Here is a 26,696-nt window from a genome sequence, read left to right as displayed (position 1 = left end):
TGGGCACACAGGCGGCATACTTTCAGAACCAGATCTGGCAGCTCTGGGTAGCTTTTGAGAAAGTGTTGAAAAATGAGGTTAAGCACATGGGCCACGCATGGTACGTGTGTGAGCTCGCCTTGCCTCAAAGCTGCCACCAGGTTCCAGCCATTGTCACACACGACCATGCCTGGCCGTAGGTTCAGCGGTGTCAGCCACAGATCTGCCTGCTCTTTCAGAGCTGTCCACAACTCTTCAGCACTGTGCGGTTTGTCACCAAAGCATATTAGTATTAGCTTCAGCACAGCCTTTTTGCCACTTGGCTGAGGCAGTGCTGCAGTGCTTCCAGCTTGTGACTGATGTGGTCATTAAGGAGATGGAGGCTGAAGAGAAGGAGGAGGACAAGGTGCAGGAGCTGTAGACTATGGGGGCAACCCTGATTGATGTAGGGCCCACAATCCTCGGCGTAGGTAGGACGTGTTCAATCCCAAGGTCTGACTGCGTCCTGGCTTCCACTATGTTAACCCAGTGTGCCATCAGTGAGATGTACCATCCCTGACCACAAGCACTTGTCTAAGTGTCTATGGTTTGGTGGACTTTCCCAGTAACTGCATTGTTGAGGACACGGCTAATGTTGTGGGACACGTGCTTGTATAATGCGGTGATGGCACACCTGGAGAAATGGCAGCTGGGGACCAAGTACTGAGGGATGGCCGCCGCCATCAGGTTGCAGAAAGCTTCTGTCTCCACGAGCCTAAAGGCAACATTTTGAGAGCAATCAGACGAGAAATGTGTGAATTTAGTAGCGTGGCCTGTGGGGCGTTGGCTGCGTATTTCTCCTTGCATTCCAAGGACTGGGGTATGGATATCTCAACACTGCTCTGGGACAAGGACATGCTTGATGATGGTGCTAGTTGAGTTTGTGCAACGACAGACGCAGGGCAGGAGGCATCTTCGCTTGCACCATGGACAGGGGATTGGCTTTCGTGCATGACAGCGGTAGAAGCTGTGGTGTCCCTCGCAGACACTGTTCGTGGACCTTGTGGTTCGGCTCAAAAAGTTGGTTGCTTTGCCGCCATGTGCCTGATCATGCTGGTGGTGGTCAGGCTGGTAGTTTTGCTTACCCTGCTGATGCGGCCATGGCAGACGGTGCAAATGGCCTTTTTGGGGTTATCGGCAGAGTCTTTAAAAAAACAACCAGACTTGGGAAGGCCTAACAGTTGAACTGGCAACTTCCGTCGTGTTGGTGTTACGGGAAACGGTTGCCCGCCTACTGCCTGCGGCCACCACACTACTTCTTCCTGCCTGTTGTGGTGCTACGCCTCTCTCCCCCTGTGTGCTGCTTTCCTCACTCTGCATGTCCTTCTGCCAGCTTATGTCAGTTACTATATCATCTACCACCTCGTCTTCCATTTACGCAGCCTGGTCCTCCTCCTGACTTTCTGGCAATTGGGTCTCATCATCGTCCACCTCTTGTGACTGTTCCCACCATCACCTTCATGTGAGCGTGGCTGCTCAAATATTTGGGCATTGCTACATGCCATCTCCTCTTGCCCCGCTTCAAGTGCACCGGGCGAGAGTCCCGAATCTATAAATGGAAAAGTGAACAGCTCTTCAGAGTGTCCAAGTGTGGGATCAGTTGTCTCTGGGCACTCAGCATGGTGGGAGGAAGGAGGATCAGGGTGAGGAATATGCGGTCCAGACTCACGGCTACTCAGACGTGACCATATGGAAGACAGGGTGGTGGTGGTGGCAGCAAAGTGACTGGAAGCATTATCCGCTAGCCAACTAACAACATTTTGACACTCCTCTGAGTTCAATAGTGGTGTGCTACTGCGGTCCCCTAGTAATTGGGACAGGAAGGTCGGGCGAGAAGATGTGGGTATATGTTGTGGCACAATTTCAGCTTGCTCACGGCCTCAGTCTCTGCATAAACCATCACCATTACATCCAGTTCCCCGTCCCTTGCCACGCGCCTTGCCCATTTTAAATGGAGGACAATATTTTGTCACTCCAAATGGCTGAGTTTAAAATAGCTGTCCTGTAGGTAACTATTTTTTTTCAGCAAACTCGTGTCAATAATTTGTCTAAGACACGCCAACAAAATTTTACAGTAGCCCAGAAATGGCATAATTTTCTGCGCACTCAGATGTGAACCCTGTGACAGCCAAACCTCTGGCTGCCTAATAGGGGTGCATTATACTCTAAAGGCTGCCTAATGGGGGTGCATTATTTTGTACTGGCTGCCTAATGGGGGTGCATTAAATTGTACTCACTGCCCATGAGAGTGCATTATTCTATGCAGGCTGCCTAATGGGGATGCATTATACTGTGCTGGCTGCCTATGGGGTTGCATTATACTATGCAGGCTGCCTAATGGGGGTGCATTATAGTGTTCTGGCTGCCTATGAGGGTGCACTATACTGTACTGGCTGCCTAATGGGGGAGCATTATACTATATTGGCTGCCTATGGGGAGTGCATTATACTATACAGGCCTATAGGGAGTGCAATATACTATACAGGCCTATGGGGGAGTGCATTATACTATACAGGCCTATGGGAGTGCATTATACTATACAGGCCTATGGGGAGTACATTATATTGTGCAGGCCTATAGAGGGTGAATTATACTATTCAGGCCTGTAGAGAGTGCATTATACTATACGGGTCTATGGGGAATGCATTATACTATACAGGCCTATGAGAAATGCATTATACTTTACAGGCCTATGGAGTGCATTATACTATACAGGCCTATGGGGAGTACATTATATTGTGCAGGCCTATAGAGGGTGAATTATACTATTCAGGCCTGTAGAGAGTGCATTATACTATACAGGTCTATGGGGAATGCATTATACTATACAGGCCTATGAGAAATGCATTATACTTTACAGGCCTATGGGGAATGTATTATACTATATTGAGGACTATCTGGCACATTATACTATATGGAGGCTATCTAGGGGACCATCATACAGTGTGGGGATTACAGTGAAGGGGCCATCACACAATATTGGGGCCATGAAGCTGTTTGGGGGCTACTAAGGGGTCAGTATACTGTGTGGGGGTACATTATAGTGAGTAACATCATGTTATTTATAAGAGAGCATCATGCTGTGTATAGGGGAGCTGTACAGGAGGGAGACTCGAGACATTATTCAATGTAAAGTGGGCACTTATTGTTATAGGGGAACTCAGGTTACTGTGACTATCAAAGGGGCACACAGGGCAATATTGCTTTCTAGGGAGCAAAATGTGGGCACTGTTTTCTAGGGCACTTGCACCCAGCATCACTATATTCTAGAGGGTTGCTTTAGAATTTAGAGGGCACAGAGAACCACACAGCAGGTGCAGTAATAGTAACACAAATGGCAGCAGCATTGGAGTACCAGTAGGATGAGGAGTTTGTGCAGGTTGGGAATAGATGGTGACGTGCCGAAAATATGAGAAGTGAAATGTGTCTGTGTTGTATTCTCTGCAGACGAGTCCTGGCTGGAAGAAGTTGTGTCAGACTGGGCCAAATGGAAATAACCGAAAAAGTGAACGATTCCATCAGAAGGAACGTCAGCGGTAAGTCACCATCTGTAACTGTACTTTGATCTGTTATATGTTCTGCAGGGCTGGTATCTACGACTGACTATATGGCGGTAATATCACTGTTGCTCTTTGTATAGAGAATATTTTCAGCAACATCACTGTCAACTGCTCCTCCACTCTTAGGGTGCGTCACCCAGTTGTAGTCAAGGTTACCTGGTTAGGGGCCCACTCAAAAGCTTCGCCCCCCCCCTGAACCAAAACCCTAGCTATGCCTCTGGCACAAACATATTCTGCAGCGCTTTACAGACATTATTTGCAGCCTATTGCGGCTCACAATCTAAATTCTCTATCAGTATGTTTTTGGAGTAAACCCAAGCAAACATGGGGAGAACATAGAAACTCTTTGCAGATGTTGTCCTTGGTGGGATTCGAACCTAGAATTCCAGTGCTGCAAAGCCACCGAGCTGCTGTTTCAACTTATTTTCGCTGAACGCAAAAAGAAAAAAAAAAAAAGCAGACCCACATTCAGAAAGATATATGATTCTGACTGTAATTTACAAATTATTTCTTTATATAAAGACATTTTAATAAAGGTAGAGGGGATTCCATTTAGGTTGTGAAAATTACATAAACACTCTATTTCAGTCAATTTTTTATATTAATATTCTGCTAAACTGAATTAAGACTGAAAGACTGAAAGAGTAATTGAACCTATCTGTTGATTTTAAGTATGAGGATGACGATAATAGACAGCTGCTGGAAACTGTAATTGTAACTATGAATTACAAAAATAATACACTCTCAAGTACGACCACCTATCAAACACACAATTAAAGAAGGAGATCAAGTTTACATATTATAGAATGGCATTCATTATGAAATATCAAATAATTATTATGCAAATAATACTGTTATTTCAATTCCAGTCATCCGCAAAAAGTTCTGTGCGTCATTCATACAGTGCTTCACTAATAGAAAGAACACAGCTTGTATAAGGTAAACGCAAAAACAAAAAATATATTCAGTACTGTGCAAAAGTTTTAGGCAAGTGTGGAAAAAATACTGCAAAGCAAGAATGCTTTCAATAATAGAAGTGTTAATACTTTATTTTTATTAATTAACAAAATGCTAAATGAATGAACAAAAGAGAAATCTAAATTAAATCACTATTTGGTGTGACCAGTATTTGCCTTTAACCCCTTAGCAATAGAGCCAATTTGCAGCATAATGACCAAGCCAATTTTTATAATTCTGACCACTGTCACTTTATGTGGTTATAACTCTGGAACGCTTCAACGGATCTCACTGATTCTGAGAATGTTTTTTCATGACATATTGTACTTCATGATAGTGGTAAAATGTATTTGATATGACTTGCGTTTATTTATGAACAAATGGAAATATGGCAAAAATTTTGCAAATTTTCAAACTTTGAATTTTTATGCCCTTAAATCAGAGAGTGGTGTCACACAAAATACTTGATAAATAAGATTTCACACATGTCTACTTTACATCAGCACAATTTTGGAAACAATTTTTTTTTGTTAGGATGTTCTAAGGGTTAAAAGTTGACCAGTGATTTCTCATTTTTCCAACAAAATTTATAAAACTTTTTTTAGGGACCACCGCACATTTGAAGTGACTTTGGGGGCTTAATATAACAGAAAATACCCAAAAGTGACACCATTCTAAAAACTACACCCCTCAAGGTGCGAAAAACCACATTCAAGAAGTTTATTAACTCTTCAGGTGCTTCACGACAACTAAAGCAATGTGGAAGGAAAAAATGAACATTTTACTTTTTTCACAAAAAATTTACTTTGGAACCATGACCCTAACCACAAACCTAACCCTAACACACCCCTAACCCTAATCCCAACCTTATCCCTAGCCCTAACCATAACCCTAGCCCTAACTTTAGCCCAACGCTAACCCTAATGGAAAAAATGGAAATCATTTTTTTTTCATTACCTTTCCCTATCTAAGGGGGTGATAAAAGGGTGTTTTATTTACTATCTTTTATTCTTATTACTGTGATAGTGTCTATCACAATGATCAAAATGAACCAATAGGAAAACTTTCCTATTGTTGCCAGGTGCCCTGCCGGCAGATCTCTGTGAGCGCACTGCGCAGGCGCCCACCATTTTCTCCCAGAAGAAGATGCTGGGGGACATCACAGGGGATTCCTGGACTCCAGAGGTACAGGGGGGGTGATCGGGGGCCGGGAGACCCTATTTCTCTCTCCCCTGATGTGCAATCACATCAGAGGAGAGAGAAATTAAATGGAAAATCTGACTTTTTTTGCGGTTGCCGTTATACCATTAATAATGGCAATTGCAATACCGGGGTAGGTAAAAACCAACCCAAATCATGTTCTCTGGGGTCTCAGCTACCCCCGGTAGCCGAGAACCCGGAGAATTTCTGACTCTTGGGGGCACTATACACAGTTTCCACTTTTTTAAGCACCATTAATTGTCGCCGTGAAAAGGCGTATCGGCGGTTGTTAAGGGGCTAAATCTGTATCAATTTATTTTACAAAAATAGGGAAAAAGGAAAAAATGGGACCATGACTAAGACCTGATGGTCAAAACGCGTCGGCGTTGACCACCTGGGACCCCCATCTCTCCTTTTTGCAAATGTTTGCATTTTAAAGTGTTTCTAATAAATTGACTTTTAGAAGATCCATGCTGGAGATTTTTTCTTTTTCAATTTATTTTAGGTACACTTGCATACAGTTTGTTAAGGATGTCAGTAGGGAAGTTGTTCCAGACATCTTAGAGAACAGACCACAGGTCTTCTGTAGATGTAGGCTTGTATAAATCCTTCTGTCTCTTTAGGTAATCCCAGACACAATCAATGGTGTTGAAATCAGGGATCTGTGAAAGCCATATCATCACTTCAAGGATTCCTTGTTCTTCTATATGCTAAAGATAGTTCTTAAGGACATTGGCTGTATGTTGTTCTGCTGCAGAATAAATAGATTTTGTATCAAAAACAGCATTTTTTATGTCACTCCACAAATTCTCGATTGGATTGAGGTCTGGCCAGTTCATAACATCAATCTTGTTTTTCGGGAACCAGTTTGTTGCCTGTTTGCTGTTGTGTATGGGGTCATTGTCCTGCTGAAACATCCATTTCAAGGGAATTTCTTCTTCAGCACAAGGCAACACAACCTCTTCCAGTATTTTGATCTATTCAAACTTGTCCATGGTGCCTGGTATGCGATAAATGAGCCCAAATTCATAGTATGAGAAGCATCCCCAAACCATTATGCTTGCACCTCCATGTTTTACGGTCTTCACAGTGTACTGTGGCTTGAATTCAGTGTTTATGGGTCATCTCACAAACTGTCTGCGGCCTTTAGACTGAATAAGAACAATCCTGCTCCCATCTTTCCATAGAATGTTGCACTACTTCTCTTTAGGCCAGTCATTGTGGTTTTTGGCACCTTTTCAATACGTTTTTTTTTCAACAATGGTACTTTACGAGGGTTTCTTGCAAATAGTTTGGCTTAACAGAAGTGTTTTCCGATGGTTGCAGAACTCACAGATAACTGAAGATCTTCTTTGATCTCCTTGGAGCTGAACTTTGATGCTTCTTTACCATTCTTGTGGTTCTATGATTTATGCAGATAGAAGTATTTATTTTCCTACCATGTGTTTTGGGTTCTGTTTTCATTTTAAACCAAATTATTTTTCTAAACTTCTTTATATGTTTTCTTCACTCCAATCAACTTCTTGATCAAAGTTCTTTCTCCTTCAGTACAATGTCTGGAACAATCCATTTTACTCAAGAGCTAAAACCAGTAAGTACAACATTTGCTGCCAAATAATTGACACCTGTTTCTTCACAGAATGAATGACCTAACTAATTGAACTTCACACTGCTATTAATTAGAACATCCCCCTTTCATTAAATGAGCTAATTACACCCAATTAGCAGCATGCATGTCTTGACTGTTGATTTGTTAATTGCCCATTACTCCACTTCTTAGTTATTATTTTTTTTCCACGCTGTATGATCTTTTCTGCTAAAATCAGTAATTAAACACATTAGTTATGTTGAACTGCTATTATTTTGCACATAACCATTTTAGAGGCTGGAATTCTACATTAAGAATTGTTTTTACCAGAAACAATATACCATAATATGTTTTTGTGAATATTGTTTGCTAGACAGCAAGTTGTATACAATAACACTGCAGTATGCAGGGGATATTAACTTATTTTCATACTGGTGAAAATATGTGAAAGTACTGGGCAGGTATATCAATAATCTGCAAGAAGTTCCCCCAACAAAAGCTGGCAGACTTTCTCTTGACCATATGTTGAATTGACTCTTTGCTGCTATGTCTGGATATATATAATATATATCTTATGCTATGTTAGTTTTATTTTATGCTAAAATTAGCGGAGGATGGAGATGGACTAGTAGACGAGTTTTTGCCACAATAGTTTTTTTTATGAAAGCATAATACAACTCTGGCAAAAAATTAAGAGACCACTGCAAAATGTTCAGTTTGTAAGCATAATACCCAAGCCCATAATCCGAAAAGGGGAATAGGCGAACACTTCATATATAGCTAGAACATAACTGACCCATAGCAATTAAAGCTACGGTCAATAGAAGTGCTACAACTATAAAATCAATATTATTATTATTATTATTTATTATTATAGCGCCATTTATTCCATGGCGCTTTACATGTGAGGAGGGGTATACATAATAAAAACAGGTAAAATAATCTTGAACAATACAAGTCACAACTGGTACAGGAGGAGAGAGGGCCCTGCCCGCGATGGCTCACAATCTACAAGAGGGCTCACAATATAAATCTTTATTGAAGGTATGAAAATACACAATACATACAACTACAGACAGACATAGAATAAGGTGCCTACAACAAACTACATATAAATGGGGTCAACAGGAGCTTAAGTACACAGGTAATAATTATTGCACATGAAATAAGAAGTCTTAGCCAAAAAGGCCCTTCAAAACAACAAGTTTAGCAATTACTGCTATGTGGACAGGCAATAACGGGAATTAAAAATTCAACCAAGGCATGCTATAAACAGGTACATATAGTTCCATGTAATCCCTACAAACTTTAATGAGTCCAACATGCCACCCAATCAGGGGCTATCAGGGTCAGCGTGCCACTGGGCAGAGCACTTTCCAGGAAGCAGTGGTGACATAGGTAATATGTACAAGGCACAGGGCACTTGTGAGTTTACTTTTTTACATCCACTATTGATGCACTCTTAGTAAGTTGTAGCTCGTGGGCTCAGCAATGTGGGTGGCATGTTGGACCATTAGAGTTTCTAAGGATTACATGGAACTATATGTACCTGTTTATAGCATGCCTTGGTTGAATTTTTAATTAATTCCCGTTATTGCCTGTCCACATAGCAATAATTGCTAAACTTGTTGTTTTGAAGGGCATTTTTGGCTAAGACTTCTTATTTCATGTGCAATAATTATTACCTGTGTACTTAAGCTCCTGTTGACCCTATTTATATGTAGTTTGTTGTAGGCACCTTATTCTATGTCTGTCTGTAGTTGTATGTATTGTGTACTTTTAAACCTTCAATAAAGATTTAAAATGTTCAGTTTGTCTGATTTTTCTTTTTATAGGTATATTTTTGAGTAAAATGTAAATTGTTCTTTTATTCTATAAACTTCTGACAACATGTCTCCGAATTTCGAAGCAATAAATGTTGTATTTTTTTTCTGAAAAAGAACAATGGTCAAAAAAAACAAAACAGTGCTTACAGACCTCAAATAATGCAAAGAAAACAAGTTCATAATCATTTAGAAACAACAATACTAATGTTTTAACTCAGGAAGAATTCAGAAATCAATATTTTGTGGAATAACCATGATTTTTATTCACAGCTTTCATGCGTCTTGGCATGCTTTCCACCAGTCTTTCACACTGATTCTGGCGCAAACATTTAAGCAATTCTTCTTTGCTTGATCGCTTGTGACTATCCATCATCCTTTTGATTACATTCCAGAGGTTTTCAATGGGGTTCAGGTCTGGAGATTGGGTTGCCCATGACAGGGCTTTGAGGTGGTGGTCTCTTAATTTTTGCCAAAGCTGTATATGCTCAGGAAGAAATGTTTAATGTATTATTACCTTTGGTTGTTTAGCCTTTGCTATTGCTTGTAACAATCTTAGCATATGATGCTGTTCTCCTTCCTCTAAATGAGGCATCTGTGAAACTAGGTCTCTCAGGAAGTGATGTATTGGCTGTGGCTGCATCTCATAAATTGATGGAAGCACACGAAGGAGCATGCTATTACCTGTGGAATAAGACAATGCACTATGACAAGATAGACATTACTAAACACTGTTAAAAGCAGTTCTGAATTATGATATCTTTTTGCTATGCAAATATACAAAATACAATAAGTGCATGGAAAACTCATATGTCTCAGTGTCCGCAAGACTGGAATGTTTTGTTACTTTTTTTTCCAGAAAGCAAAAAAAATTTCCACATTGCAAAAAATACTAACATTCCTAACATTTTATTGTGCATAGTGTTGATTTGTATTAAAAAAAGTTAAAACAAACATCAATATTGGCCGCAGTACCCAGCTGAACATATGAGTTATTATCAAAATGCAGCTGGTGGAAAGACGACTTAGTTCCATTTATCAGGAACTCTACTGTCAAAACTTAAAAAATACAAAATATATCTTATGTTACACAAGATAGTGACTCATCCACAATGTACATGTAAGGAGATGGACCTACTGCCCACGCTCCCCCTTGAAAACACAAGTATTGTTATGATGCATGTAGTGTATTGTGGTATGCATTATTACTGTTTGTGTTGTATTCTGCGCAGCAACAGGTAGTGAGTAGGTATGGATAAAGTTAAGAGTTGGGGCTAGCCCAGAGAGGGCAGGGCTATGTAGCAAAATAAGAGAGGACTTGCTTGTAGGAAGTCATACAGGGCCTTGCTTGCAGCTAGAGCAGACCTTTGGTCTTAATACTCAAACAGAGCCACATGGGTTGGGGGTCTCCAAAGTGACTAGAGACCGAGGCAATGGATAGCATGATACTGAACAGAGAAAGGAAAAGCGAAAAAAAAGCACAGTGATTTACAGGAGACCAGTCTTGGGACAGGATGCCTTGCAGTACAGCCTACAGTATATAACTCAAAGGGTAACGTGCCAGGATGGAACAGGAAATGTGAGATGAAGAATGTGCCCCGAGCAGGAGTTTCAAGGCATTAGGGTCAAGGGATGAGAATAGGACTCTCACTAACTGTATCGTAGTAGTTTGCTGGATGGTTGTGAAGACAGAGAAACATGAGGCAGGAATAAATAAGCTTGAAGAGGTAGAGAGACTGTGTTAAGATTCTTCGTATTGTGAAAGAAATGTACGTGAAGTTATGCACCCGCTATCTATTGAACAGTGGAGAAAATAAGTATTTGATACACTGCTGATTTTGCAAGTTTTCCCACCTACAAATAATGGGGAGGTCTGTAGTTTTTATCATAGGTACACTTCAATTGTGAGAGACAGAATGTAAAAGTAAAAAACAGAAAATCCCATTGTATGATTTTAAATAATGAAATTGCATTTTATTGCATGAAATAAGCATTTGATCACTTACCAACCAGCAAGAATTCTGACTCTCTTAGACCAGTTAGTTTTTCTTTAAGAAGCCCTCCTTCTCTGCACTCATTACCTGTATTGATTGCACATGTTTGAACTTGTTACCTGTATAAAAGACACCAGTCCACACACTCAATCAATCACACTCCAACCTCTCCATCATGGCCAAGACCAAAGTGCAGTCTAAGGACACCAGGGACAAAATTGTAGACCTGCAAAAAGCTGGGATGGGCTACAGGACAATAGGTAAGCAGCTTGGTGAGAAGGCAACAACTGTTGGTACAATCATTAGAAAATGGAAGAAAGACAAGATGACTGTCAATATCTCACATTGTGGTGTAAGGATGATTCTGAAAAAGGTCAGGAATCAGCCCAGACCTGGTCAATAACCTGAAGAAAGCTGGTAACACAGTCTCAAACATTGCTGATAGTAACACTACGCAGTCATGAATTAAAATCCTGCAGTACACGCAAGTTCCCCCAGCTCATGTCCAAGCCCATTTGAAATACGCCAATGACCATCTGGATCATCTAAAGGAATTATGGCAGAAGATCATGTGGTCAGACAAGAACAAAATAGAACGTTTTGGTATCAATTCCATTCGCCGTGTTTGAAGGAAGAAGACGGATGAGTACAACCCCAAAAATCATACTTTGGGTGTGTTTTTGTGTAAAGGGGTCAGGACAACTGCACCAGATTTTATGGAGTATGGATGAGGTCAAGTATCGTTACATTTTAGCCAACAACCTCCTTCCCTCTGTAAGAGCATTGAAGATGGGTCATCACTGGGTCTTCCAGCATCACCATGACCCGACACACACAGCCAGGGCAACTAAGGAGTGGCTCCATAAGAAGCATTTCAAGGTCCTAGAGTGGCCTATTCAGTCTGCAGACCTGAACCCAATAGAAAATCTTTGGAGGAAGCTGAAACTCAATGTTGCCCAGTGACAGCCTTGAAACCTGAATGATCTGGAGAAGATCTGTATGGAGGAGTGGGCAAATCCCTGCTGCAGTGTGTACATACTTGGTCAAGAACTACAGGAAACGTCTGACCTCTGTAGATGCAAACAAAGGTTTCTGTGCCAAATATTAAGTTCTGTTTTTCTAATGTATCAAATAATTAATTCATGCCATAAAATTCAAATTAATTATGTAAAAATCATACAATGTGATGTTCTGGATTTTTTTAAGATTCTGTCTCTCACAGTTGAAGTGTACCTATGATAAAAGTTACAAACCTCTTCATTCTTTGTAGGTGGGAAAACTTACACAATCTGTGTATCGAATATTTATTTTGCCCACTGTATATAGCCCACACTAAGTTACTGTCAGGTAAAATACTGTTTAATTTTGAGTGGTGGTCTCCCTCATTAAACTGTTCAACATCCAGTCATGTCCAGCTGAAGTCACTGGCATCATGTGACCTGCAAGGACATAGCGCCCCTATAGCACAAGTCCACATGTCTAATGAGGACCCCCACCTTCATGTAATATGCCAGGGTGTAAGAGATGAGTACCTCAGCCACAACTACCGTGCCACATATACAAAGGAAAATATTGTATATACAGTCATGGCTAAAAGTGTTGGTACCTTTGATTTTATTCCAGAAAACCATTTCTCACAGAAAATTATTACAATTACTCATGTTTTGTTATACATATGTATAATTCTTTTTTTGTATTGGAACAACACAAAAAACAGAGAATCTTGATGTTCCTTTGTCCACGGTGCGCAACATAATCAAAAAGTTTACAACCCAAGGCTCTGGAGCAAATCTCTCTGGACATGGACAGCAGAAAAAAAATGATGGACGGTTGCAACGTAGGATTGTCTGGAAGGTGGATAAGCAGCCCCAATCAAGTTCCAAAGAAATTCAAGCTGTCCTGCATCTTCAGGGTGCATCAGTATCAGCGCGAACTAGCTGATGAGATTTGAATTAAATGAAACACTATGGCAGATGACTTAGGAGGCCCATGCTGATAACACAGAGACATTATAAAGCTACACTGCAGTTTGTCAAAATGTATGTGAGTAAGCCAAAATCCTTCTGAGAAAATAATATCTTGTGGACAGATGAGACTAAGATAGAGCTTTTTTGGTAAAGCACATCATTCTAAAACAGAAAGAAAAGAACACAGTACTTACAGTCAAATATGGTAGAGGTTCTAAGTTGTTTTGAGGTTGTTTTGCCACCTCTGGCACTAGGCTCCTTGACTGTGTGCAAGGCATCACAAAATCTAAAGATGAACAAAGGATTTTGGGTCTCAATGCAGGGCCCAGTGTCAGAAAGCTTGATTTGCCTCCTAGGTCATGGGTCTTCCAGCAGGACAATGACCCCAAGCATACTTCAAGAAGCACCCAGAAATGGATAGGAACAAAGTGCTGGAGAATTCTGAAATGGCCAGTAATGAGTCTGGATCTAAATCGCTTTGAACACCTGTGGTGAGATCTTAAAATTGCTGTTGGGAGAAGGCACCCTTCAAATATGAGAGACCTGGAGCAGTTTGCAAAAGGAGAGTGGTCCAAATTTCCAGTTGAGAGGTGAAAGAAGCTTGTTGATGGTTATAGGAAGCGATTGATTGCAGTTAATTATTCAAAAAGTTGTGAAACCAAATATTAAGTAGAGGGTGCCAACAATTTTGTATGGCCCATTTTTGTGGTTTAGTGCAAAATTATGTACAATTTGCCTTATGTTGTGTAACAAAATATCTGTAACTGCAATCATTTTCTGAGAGAAGTACTTCATTTTCTGGAACAATTTCAAGGGTGCCTAACCTTTCGACCATGACTGTATATCTCGGCGCCCCCACACCGCCGCAGGGCCGAGGGGTACCCGGAGCCGGGCCTCTAGGTCTCAGTCCTGGGGTTGTCACGGTGGCTAGACCCGGTCCGTGGCCCTGTCCGTCAGTGGGGGACGTCCGGTGTAATAGGTGGTAGTAATGGTAGCGATGTAGCGGTGCAGTTGTGGGGTGCAGGTCGCGGTAAATAACGAGGACACCAGGTTGCAGTCTCTTTACCTCTTTACTGAAGATGTGGGGGACCTCAGTCCAGAGCGCTGTTAACTGGGTTTTCAGAGACCGGCCGGTCCAACGACACATCAGGAGCTCTCTTTACAGGTGGGAATCAGTATCTACCTTCTAGCGCTGTGTGTTGTAGTTCTTCCCTGCTGAGCTCCCGGGATAGTCCTCACAACTGTTTCTTTCTGTCTCTACTGTTCCTTCTCCGTCCTCCAGGTGATATGGTAGGACGCACCCGTATGACGGGGTAGGCCTGGAGTTCTTCCGGGACCCTAGAGTCGCCCCTCTCCCACAGCTGCCTCCGTTGTCTGCTTAGGTGTTAAGTGAGACAGCCAACCTGTAGTTAGCTGCCCTGCCGTGGTTTGCAATGTACTTAAAGTCTCTTACTTGCTCGGCGTTCCGGCCACCGACTGTTTGCGCCTCAGAAGGATGTTGCCTCGGTCTAACAGCAAGACCCCTTCTGGTATTTCTCCTTTTCTGTATTCCCGTTGTTTACTGGTTAGTTCTGCTCTGAGGAGTCTGCCAGGATCCCATCCCTGACAGGTCCTCTCACTAGCTCTTCCCAGCTACTTCTCCCTGTCTTCCTGTCCAACCCCCAGTTTTACCAGAGTTGTGAGGAGTGGCCTACTAGATAGGACCACCCCCCCTGGTGGCCGGAGTGTGAAGTGTGGTGTGAGTGTACCTGATCAGAGAAACTCCTTTAGTGCAATCAGACGTACCACAGCTCCCCATAGTGGCGGAGCCACAGTACTGCAACAACCAGGACTCTGGGGTGCTGCACTCCCCCCCGGTTAAATCCAGTACTCCGGGACTGGGAAAACAAGAACAATAATACATGTTAACAGGAAACACACAAACTTTTGAAATAGCATAACAATTGAACATAACAAGGCTTCCCTTTACGGGAGGTAAGGATTCTTGAACGTTGCAAAAGTTAGGTCATGCACAGTTTATGACTCTCAGTTCAGTGATTAAAACAGCGGGGACCCCGGGTAAACAAAGGGGCCCCCCCTTTTTGAAAGTTTTTGAGCAATTCACCGTCCATTACTCTATTGTCCATTTAAAAACCTGTAACAAAAAGATATATATACAACATTTTCAATTAAATAGCAGCCCTTATTAATACCTCCAAAGTTTGTAGCGGAGGGGAGTTTGATTTTGAGTGCTGCGTGTGGACCTTCGCAGCGCAGGGGTTGCTATTGGCCTAACAGGGCCCGCTATGCTTGCTACCGCTGGTGTAGTGCGCTGTCTTCTAACTACACTTCTAGTGAGTCTGGGTAGCACTGGCAGGTTGGGGCTCTCAGAGCTGCTGCTATCAACAGTGGGTACGGCAGGCTCACTGATAGCAGAGGGAGGATTTGCCGGTTCAACGGTTGGCATGGCTTCTTCAGGCAAGGCTTGTTGAGGTTGCGGGGCCGGATGATCTGGTACCACTGTTGTTTCTGGTGGGTCCGGCTGTGGAAACGTTAGAACAGGTACCGCGATGGCCTGATTTATCTGAGTCCAGGACTGGGGAAAGTCACCAAGGACAGTATGGAACATCTTCTCCTTTTCTACCGGCGGGGAGATTTCTGGGGTCGTGCCCCTCTCTTTCAACTTATCGGGGCAGACCTTAAGGTGATCCCTGGATACCGCTGTCGAGGTCTCCCCTCTGTCCTTGCTGATGAGACAGACCTTAGTGTTGTCGAAGTCGGATGGCAAGATGGTATACGGTTCCGCTTCCCATTGGTCATCAAGCTTGTGTAACCTCCTCTTCCGTTTAAGCACTTGCTCACCAGGTGACAGGGGAATCGCAGGAGCGTGTTGATTGTAGTCTCTTTCTTGTTTCTGCCTAGCCTGGGCGAGACTTCTCTCCACACACTCCTGTACTTCGCGGTATCTTCGCTGCCTTTCTGTATCCCAATCTGCCTCCGGCGAGGTATCTTCGGGTACTAGGACCCCCATGTCCAGATCAACGGGTAACCGACTAGACCTTCCTCGCATCAGGTACGCTGGAGTACAGTTGGTGGAACTTACTGGGATGTGGTTGTACATATCCACCAAGTCAGGCAACTTTGTCGGCCACAGGTTCCGTTCCTCCACGGGTAAGGTCTTCAATAAATCGATTACTACCTGGTTCATCTTCTCGCACATCCCGTTGGTTTGGGGGTGGTACGGTGTAGTTCTGATCTTCTTACACCCGTACAACTGGCAGAATTCTTGGAACACTTCCGCTTCGAATGCAGGCCCCTGATCGGTCAGTACTTTCTCTGGGTAGCCATGGGGTCTACAAAAGTGCTGCTGGAAGGCCCTGGCGGCAGTCCTAGCTGTTAGATCCTTGACAGGCACAACCACCAAAAACCTGGAGTAGTGGTCCACGATGGTAAGGGCGTAGATATAGCCCGACCGGCTAGGCGTCAGCTTCACATGATCCAGCGCGACCAGTTCGAGCGGCCGTTTGGTGATGATAGGCCGCAGGGGAGCCCGTTGACTGTCACGGTCCTTCCTTCGCAGACTACACGGACCACACTCTCGACACCACTTCTCAATGGTTCTCTTCATGCCAATCCAATAGAACCTCCCTCGGAGCAGCTTCTCCAGCTTCCTCCATCCGAAGTGTCCGGCTCCATCATGGTAGGCTCCCAGAACCATGGGCGCATCTCGCCTTGGCACCACTATCTGCCACACCAATTCATGAGTACGTGGGTCGATGCTCCTCCTGCACAACTTGCCATCATGGATAAACAGTTTGCTTCTCCCCTTCCACAGCTGTTGAGTTTCTTGTGGATCATCTGGGCCAGGGTGCAACCCAGCCTGCGTCAAGAGTTCCTTCACCTGACGGACCGCGGGGTCACTATCCTGGGTTTCTGCCCATCCGTGGTGGGGCAGGGGATTCAGCGTGGCATCCGGTTGGTTCTTGTGCCTGTTCTTCACATGGTGAGAGTTCTGAGTGGCTTTGGGGCGATGGAAGGCAGGCAGCTCCACCTCTTCAAGTGCCTCCGGGTCTTCTCCCACTTCTGGTAGATTGGGCATTCGGGACAGAGCATCGGCATTGGCATTCTGGTGTCCTGCCCGATATTTGATGGTGAAATCATAGTTGGACAGCCGGGCCATCCACCGCTGTTCCAAAGCCCCGAGTTTGGCAGTACCCAGATGCGTTAGCGGATTGTTGTCCGTGAAGACGGTGAATTTCGCGGAGGCCAGGTAGTGCTTAAACCTCTCTGTCACTGCCCAGACGAGGGCCAGGAATTCCAGCTTAAAGGAACTATAGTTGTCAGGGTTCCTTTCCGTGGGACGGAGTTTCCTGCTGGCGTAAGCGATCACCCTTTCTTTGCCGTTCTGAACCTGGGACAGCACGGCTCCTAATCCCACATTACTGGCATCTGTGTACAGCACAAACGGTTGATCGTATTCGGGGTAAGCCAGTATCTCTTCTCCCATCAGTGCCGACTTCAAACAGGTGAAGGATTCCTCCAGCTCTTCGTTCCAATCAAAGGTGGTTTTCCTCCCCTTGGTCTTCTTTGGTTGGCCCACCAGCAGATTTTGCAAGGGTGCGGCCTTCTTGGTGAAATCCTTAATGAATCTCCGATAGTAACCTACCAACCCGAGGAACTGCCGGACTTCGTGGAGGTCACTAGGCTTTGGCCAGTCCTTGATCACTGTGACCTTGTCGGGGTCTGGGGCCACTCCTTCAGCGCTCACCACATGGCCCAGGTACTGCACTTTAGGTTTGAGCAGATGACACTTGGACGGTTTCACCTTTAAGCCGAATTTGGACAGGGCTTCGAACACCTCGGCCAGGTGCTTCAGATGGTCTTCGTAGGTCTTAGAGAAGACAATGACATCATCCAAATACAGCAGCACAGTTTCAAAGTTCATGTGTCCTAGGCAGCACTCCATCATCCTCTGGAACGTTCCTGGAGCATTGCACAGTCCGAAGGGCATGTAGTTGAACTCGCAGAGACCCATTGGTGTCGTGAAGGCCGTCTTCTCCTTGTCCGCCTCTGCTACAGGAACCTGCCAGTACCCACTGGTGAGATCTAAGGTAGAGAAGTAGTTAGCAGATTTTAAAGCAGCCAGAGATTCCTCTATCCTGGGCAGTGGGTATGCGTCCTTATGTGTAATGCGATTCAACTGCCTGTAATCAACACACATCCTCATTGTACCATCTTTCTTTTTAACGAGGACTAACGGAGCTGCCCAGGGGCTACAGCTGTCTCTCACCACCCCAGCCTCCTTCATTTCCCGCAACATGTCCTTGGCACACTGGTAATGAGCTGGGGGTACAGGGCGATATCTCTCTTTTATGGGTCGATGATCTCCCGTGGGGATGTGATGTTGGATCCCTTTCACCTGCCCAAAATCTGAGGGGTGTTTGCTGAATACCTGCTCGTACTCGTGTACCACCCTGTAAGCCCCCTGTATTTGATGAGACGGGGTGGAGTCAGTGCCCACATGCAGTTCCCGACACCAGTCTTTCGAGTGCTCTGCAGAACCTTTGTTCTCCGCCACGTTTGACGGGACCAAGGGTTCAGGTGTCTGTATTACACTATTATTGACAGTGAACAATTTGGCGAGCGTGGTATACTTGGTTAGGTGGACCTCTTCCTCCCCACAATTGAGGACACGTACGGGCACTCTCCCCTGTCGGACGTCAACCACCCCCCGGGCTGTCAGAACAGTAGGCCTATTGTCTGAATATACAGGTTCCACCAAGGCCTGGTAGTCCTTACCCCTGAGGCCTATGGCTGCTCGACACCATATTAACATTTCACTCTTGGGAGGTATCGCGATGGGGTTTGAATCACTTACAGTGACACGACCAATCTCACCACCAGTCAGCTCTACCTGCTGTCTCTGCATCAGAGCTCTGATTTCCTTCTGCAGGGCACGTTGCTCACTGTGGCCAGCGTTTTCTGCCACCTGTTGCAACAAAACAATCACTTCTGCAAGACAATTTTCTATAACATTAGTACCAAGAGTCATCATGGGATTACATTCTCGACGATCAATATCTACAATCACAATCCCTTGGGCTTTCAATTCCACCCGCCCCACTTTGATGGTGACCTCCTTATACCCCACTTGTGGCAACGGCTGACCATTACTGGCGATTATGGTGAAATCATCGTCAGGGCCACGAGTAATATCAGCGTCCTCCCAATACCGTTTGTAGAGCACGTAAGGTATAGTCGTCACCTGAGAACCGGTGTCCAGCAAAGCATTCAAGGGGATTCCATCAATCACTACAGGGAGAACTGGTCGTCCTCCAATATACTTGGTTCTCCAATGCTGCGGGCCTGACCGTCCTACTCCTGGGGGTTGGCCCTTTGCCCCAGGGGTTGCTCGTTTAAAGGACAGTACCTTGCAAGATGGCCCACCTGATGACAGCGGCGGCAGATGGGTCGTCCATCCTGGTGGAAGCGATCGTCGGGCCGGCTCCTGGTCGGCGGAGTCCTCCTCCGTCGCATCCAAGGGACATCCTCCGGGCTGGAAGCCAACTGGATCTTCTCTTTGGGGGCCTCCTGTAGGGACTGCACCGTCCGGGCCAGGGCAGCAACGCTCTTGGTTAGCTCTTGCATCTGGAGACGGAGTCCTGCAGGGGAGTCGTCCTCGAAGCTTTGGGCGTCGGCCTCCGCGGCAACTGGGGTATCCGATGCCACCCCCTGGTGGTAGGTGAGAGCGGGGCGCCTGGGTGGCACTGCGCGGCTGGGCTGCCGCTCCTGCAATGCCTGGATAGCTCTATCTTTAAACTGCGCAAAAGTCAAGTCTGGATTTTGCATGGCCAGGAAGTGCAATTGGCCCCGCTGGTGACTGCACAGGAGCCCCTCGATGAACCGCTCCTTCAGGGTTTTATCCTCATCCTGCATGCTGCCGGGGTCACTCTGCTTAATGGCCCGCATCGCTTCCTGGAGATTAAGGGCATAGTCCCGTAAGCTATCCTGCGACCTCTGTTTGCATCCATAGAAAGTCAGTTTAATCTCTGTGGCAGTGCGAGTATCGAAGGTGGCTTTAAGCTTGGCGAAAATCTGTTGTGCAGTTCCTTTATCCTCAGCGGGCCAGGATTTCACTTCTCTCAGAGCCGCCCCAAAGAGTTGAACGGTTATCATATGGACCTTCTGAGGCTCGGTTAGGGGATAGAACTCGAGTAGGCTGCAGAGCCCTTCTTTAAAGTCAGTGAATGTATGCGCCTCCCCAGAGTATCGTGGGAGCCAGGTCGCTCTGGGCAGGTAGGGCATGGAGAAGGGCATTATGGCTTTTGCGTTAGCGGCGGTGTCCGACTGGCTGATGGGGGCAGCGGGCTCTGCGGCAGCCAGTGGCGGTATTAGGGCCGCGGCTTCGCCCGCTGCGGGGACCGGAGCTGCCCCTGCGTCCGCGGCTGCGACCGCCACCTCCTCTCCTCCCGACTCGGACATGGCCGTCCCTTCCTCCCACTAACCTGCTGGAGGTCGGAGTTCCTCTTCCGGGATTGGCGTCTCACCGCGCTTTCCGTTCCGCGCTTCTTTTGGCCGATTCCGCCCACGTAGCTAAGGCTCCTCCCTCCGCGCGCGGCAATGGCGAATTTTGGCGGTAACTTTCCGCGGCAAGCAGTAGCACACAGTTCTCTCAATAAAGTACAGTTCAAGTACAGTAAATCACAGTCTCTAGGCACACATGACCTGATTCTTCAGGCTTAAGTAGATCCTGTTCGTGACGCCAAGTCTCGGCGCCCCCACACCGCCGCAGGGCCGAGGGGTACCCGGAGCCGGGCCTCTAGGTCTCAGTCCTGGGGTTGTCACGGTGGCTAGACCCGGTCCGTGGCCCTGTCCATCAGTGGGGGACGTCCGGTGTAATAGGTGGTAGTAATGGTAGCGATGTAGCGGTGCAGTTGTGGGGTGCAGGTCGCGGTAAATAACGAGGACACCAGGTTGCAGTCTCTTTACCTCTTTACTGAAGATGTGGGGGACCTCAGTCCAGAGCGCTGTTAACTGGGTTTTCAGAGACCGGCCGGTCCAACGACACATCAGGAGCTCTCTTTACAGGTGGGAATCAGTATCTACCTTCTAGCGCTGTGTGTTGTAGTTCTTCCCTGCTGAGCTCCCGGGATAGTCCTCACAACTGTTTCTTTCTGTCTCTACTGTTCCTTCTCCGTCCTCCAGGTGATATGGTAGGACGCACCCGTATGACGGGGTAGGCCTGGAGTTCTTCCGGGACCCTAGAGTCGCCCCTCTCCCACAGCTGCCTCCGTTGTCTGCTTAGGTGTTAAGTGAGACAGCCAACCTGTAGTTAGCTGCCCTGCCGTGGTTTGCAATGTACTTAAAGTCTCTTACTTGCTCGGCGTTCCGGCCACCGACTGTTTGCGCCTCAGAAGGATGTTGCCTCGGTCTAACAGCAAGACCCCTTCTGGTATTTCTCCTTTTCTGTATTCCCGTTGTTTACTGGTTAGTTCTGCTCTGAGGAGTCTGCCAGGATCCCATCCCTGACAGGTCCTCTCACTAGCTCTTCCCAGCTACTTCTCCCTGTCTTCCTGTCCAACCCCCAGTTTTACCAGAGTTGTGAGGAGTGGCCTACTAGATAGGACCACCCCCCCTGGTGGCCGGAGTGTGAAGTGTGGTGTGAGTGTACCTGATCAGAGAAACTCCTTTAGTGCAATCAGACGTACCACAGCTCCCCATAGTGGCGGAGCCACAGTACTGCAACAACCAGGACTCTGGGGTGCTGCATATATATTTGGCTTGTTACATGAAGCTCCAAAAAAGCCCATAACAACCAAATAATATTAGTATTTAAAATATTTTATTAAAACTTGAATGATTGGTGCACTGAATTGTATTCAAGATAAAATGAAATCATTCTATGACCATTTTCTATTGCATTCCTGTGATAGATATTGTATTTGGATGAAAATGCTAATTAAACAAAAACATTTATTGCCTGTCCCCAGAACTGGCACCTCAATAACTGCAAGCTGGATCATTTTCTCTTGTCTTTGGTAAATAACAGAGTAGCAGCCACTGATGTATTTAATAGTCCCTTTAGGGACATAGCAGGGCGTCAGCATTGCTATGCATAGCAAAACATCATGATCCCTGCAGGCCGGCGTCCACAGGAGGATCATGATAACAGGCCCTTGGGTCTTCAGCTCCGTGATCACATGAAAGGTGCTCTGATGGGTGGGATCAATGATGCGCTTCCTGTCTGCGTGTGTTAAATGTTACGGTCAGTGATTGACTGCAGTATTTAACTGGTTAACAGCTGCGGGTGGATCTCGGATCAACCAGTGTCTGTTAATGGCTGATTAAATAAGCCATCAAGCATGGGAAAAGCTGCAGGCTCAGCATGTGAGCCCCATCAAAGTCAGGGACAAGGCCAATGACGTACAGTGCCTTGCGAAAGTATTCAACCCCCTGGAACTTTTCAACCTGTTCCCACATATCATGCTTCAAACATAAAGATACCAAATGTAAATTTTTGGTGAAGAATTAACAATAAGTGGAACACAATTGTGAAGTTGAACGAAATGTATTGGTTATTTTAAATCTTTGTGGAAATTCAAAAACTGAAAAGTGGGGCGTGCAATATTATTCGGCCCCTTTACTTTCAGTGCAGCGAACTCACTCCAGAAGTTCATTGTGGATCTCTGAATGATCCAATGTTGTCCTAAATGCCTAATGATGATAAATATAATCCACCTGTGTGTAATCAAGTCTCCGTATAGATGCACCTGCTCTGTGATAGTCTCAGGGTTCCGTTTTGAAGCACAGAGAGCATCATGAAGACCAAGGAACACAACAGGCAGGTCTGTGATACTGTTGTGGAGAAGTTTAAAGCTGGATTTGGATAGAAAATGATTTCCAAAACTTTAAACATCCCAAGGAGCACTGTGCAAGCGATCATATTGAAATGGAAGGAGTATCATACCACTTAAAATCTTCCAAGACCCGGCCATCCCTCTAAACTTTCATATCAATAAAGGAGAAGACTGATCAGAAATGCAGCCAAGAGGCCCATGATCACTCTGGATGAACTGCAAAGATCTACAGCTGAGGTGGGACAGTCTGTCCATAAGACAACAATCAGTCGCACACTGCACAAATCTGGCCTTTATGGAAGAGTGGCAAGAAGAAAGCCATTTCTCAAAGATATCCTTAAAAAGTGTTGTTTAAAGTTTGCAACAAGCCACCTGGGAGACACACCAAACATGTGGAAGAAGGTGCCCTGGTCAGATGAAACCAAAATCAAACTTTTTGGCAACAATGCCAAACGATATGTTTGGCGTAAAGGCAACATAGCTCATCACCCTGAACACACCATCCCCACTGTCAAACATGGTGGTGGCAGCATCATGGTTTGGCCTGCTTTTCTTCAGCAGGGACAGGGAAGATGGTTAAAATTGATGGGAAGATGGATGGAGCCAAATAGAGGACCGTTCTTGAAGAAAACCTGTTGGAGTCTGCAAAAGACCTGAGGCTGGGACAGAGATTTGTCTTCCAACAAGACAATGATCCCAAACATAAAGCAAAATCTACAATGGAATGGTTCACAAATAAACATATCAAAGTCCAGACCTCAATCCAATCAAGAATCTGTGGAAAGAGCTGAAAACTGCTGTTCACAAATGATCTCCATCAAACCTCACTGAGCTCGAGCTGTTTGCCAAGGAAGAATGGGCAAGAATTTCAGTCTCTCGATGTATAAAACTGATAGAGACATACCCCAAGCGACTTGCAGCTGTAATCGCAGCAAAAGGTGGCACAGCAAAGTATTAAGTTAGAGGGGCCGAATAATATTGCACGCCCCACTTTTCAGTTTTTGAATTTCCACAAAAATTTAAAATAACCAATAAATTTTGTTCAACTTTACAATTGTGTTCCACTTGTTGTTGATTCTTCACCAAAAATTTACATTTGGTATCTTTATGTTTGAAGTATGATAGGTTGAAGGTTGAAAAGTACCAGGGGGCTGAATATTTTTGCAAGGCACTGTAAATATACATCATTGGTCGTGAATGTTTTAATATTTTTTAGAACATTTCCAAACAAATAAACTGAGAGAGGTTACATATTTAAAAGATAAGATAATCATTCACGGTCTAATAATACTTTACATAAAGTTGTAACTTACAAATAAAGCAATATTATCAATAATTTACATTGTAGAAAAAAATCAAAAAATATTAAATGGTTACAAAAAAAATGGTTAAATCCTTAGGGATTTAATGTGATTCAGAAATGTTAAAGTGTTACTAAGATTTTAAAATCAAGTGAACATATTACACTAAGTCTTGTAAATCTGAATCAACATTTCTGGTTTAGAAGTCAATCCACCCATTTGTGTTTCTCCAGTATTATTGTAATCCCCATACACTGACCAGGACTTCACACAGCCAAAAGTTGATTGGTTTCATTTGTGTCTGCTAAATGTGACGTATACCTAAAAGGAGGAAATAATGTGCCGATGGTCATGATATTATGTAATGACTTTAAACAAAATCCCCATTTAACTCTCTGTGTAATTTGCAATTGTAATCACTTCTCCACCCAAATGGCTTGTGTTGCATGCCTGGCACATAATGTTAGGTCTCATTATGTAACACTTTAGGTTTAACCTCAATGAAAATGGAAAAAGGTAACATTTTACCAAACAATCCTAAAATACATATATTTAAAAAATCATGTCCTGGACTCTGAAGTGTTTTCCGATGTAGAAGAAAAGACAATAACAACAAATACTCCATAAATCTGTTTATTTGCCCTTGGAAAACAAATCTAAGAATGAGGTTTCTGAATGTGTCCTTTAATGTAGAAAAACAGTCTTTTCCAAAGTTTTCAGATTTTGACTTTTCTGCCATATGGATGACATCTGTGTTTATATACAGACCGTAAATGCTCAGTACAATTGTGAAGTGAGTGATGATGCTAAGCATGCAAGTGAGTCTCCTCTTTAGGTGGAACTTTTTTTGTTTTTGGTTGTAATAGTACATACAGGAAGGACACAGAAAAACTTAATAATTACCTTCATATTTATCCCTTTGATGGTAAAAGAGGAAATAACATTTTTTATATTTTTTTAAACTACGATGTTTTGTTGGATGGGCCATCTGCTATTGATTTGCATAAAACGAAGTAAGTAAAAGTCATAGTAAGGAAATGAGGATTTAGTGTATTTGTGTATAAAAAGGGATAAAAGAAGCACTTTGTACTAAGAGATGAAAATGTAAGAATAGGATTTTTACAAATTTTGGAAAAATATATTCAAAAATAATAAATATGTGCCAGAACAGAATATAATAATAAAGATTACTAAGAAATTGATAAGTTTTATTAAATATAAATCCCATAAACAATGAAGTGCAAGTAATTCCAGCAGTTCAGACAAAGGCTAAAAATTGGTGAGTGAGCTACAATGGGAATGTCTGTAAAGCAGTAAAGCATTGTGGAATTAATGTCGCCATATATGTGAGTAAAATACTGTAAATTAGAAAAGCAAGTACAAACCATGATGCTGCCACCACCATGTTTGACAGTGGGGATGGTGTGTTAAGGGTGATGAGCTGTGTTGCCTTACCACCAAACATATCGTTTGGCATTGTTGCCAAAAAGTTCGATTTTGGTTTCATCTGACCAGAACACCTTCTTCCACATGTTTGGTGTGTCTCCCCGGTGGCTTGTTGCAACTTTTTATGGATATCTTTGAGAAATGGCTTTCTTCTTGCCACTCTTCCATAAAGGCCAGATTTGTGCAGTGTACGACTGATTGTTGTCCTATGGACAGACTGTCCCACCTCAGCTGTAGATCTCTGCAGTTCATCCAGAGTGATCATGGGCCTCTTGGCTGCATCTCTGATCAGTCTTCTCCTTGTTTGAGATGAAAGTTTAGAAGGACCGCCGGGTCTTGGTAGATTTGCAGTGGTATGCTAATCCTTCCATTTCAATATGATCGCTTGCACAGTGCTCCTTGGGATGTTTAAAGTTTTGGAAATAATTTTGTATCCAAATCCAGCTTTAAAGGGAAGGTGCCGCAATTTTCTTTTTGTATTAAAAATGATTGTTTATATAAACAATTATTTTTAATACAAAATTAATTTTTTTAACTTTAATATCTTTTTTATTATTAATTATTTTTTCAGCCACTGGGTGCCGCCATTTTGCTTTGCAGGAGTGTAAGAGTCCCAGCGCGACACTTACTGTACACTCTGCAAATACGGCTGCCCTGGGCATAGGAGTCGGCGGTCGGACGCGGACCCTATACTTTGTATTGAGCTGCTCCCTGAAGTGATGTGGCCACGCCCCCTGGGCTGTCCACATCACAGCAGAGGGCGCCATCTTTTTGGAGCCCATAGTGTATCTGTGAGCTCCACTATGACTTGAGAGCTGTGCTGTTATAGGAGGGGCAGCTCCATCAGTCTCCCCCTTCCCACTGTCAGCAGTCGGCCATTCCCTGTCCTCTTCTATGCTGCCTGGTGCCCTGGCTCTAATCTCTAGAATCGCTAGAGAGGATGAAGTGCTGCCGCCTGATGTCCTCTTAACAGGAGCTGCAGAGAGGTAACAGAGGGGGATGGGGG

General features: G+C 44.3%; 1 protein-coding gene across 1 annotated transcript in view; it reads right to left on the bottom strand.

Moving 5' to 3' along the window:
• VEPH1 (ventricular zone expressed PH domain containing 1) overlaps positions 1-26,696 on the bottom strand; it is a 904,948-nt gene that overhangs the window by 702,248 nt on the left and 176,004 nt on the right. Inside the window, exon 5 of the mRNA XM_077290690.1 lies at positions 9,664-9,830. Coding sequence (XP_077146805.1) covers positions 9,664-9,830 — 167 coding nt within the window. The remainder of the gene's footprint in view (positions 1-9,663; positions 9,831-26,696) is intronic.

The sequence above is a fragment of the Ranitomeya variabilis genome, chromosome 2 (assembly GCF_051348905.1).
Source record: "Ranitomeya variabilis isolate aRanVar5 chromosome 2, aRanVar5.hap1, whole genome shotgun sequence".
In the NCBI taxonomy this organism is placed as follows: domain Eukaryota; kingdom Metazoa; phylum Chordata; class Amphibia; order Anura; family Dendrobatidae; genus Ranitomeya; species Ranitomeya variabilis.
This window is presented reverse-complemented; position numbering and strand designations above follow the sequence as displayed.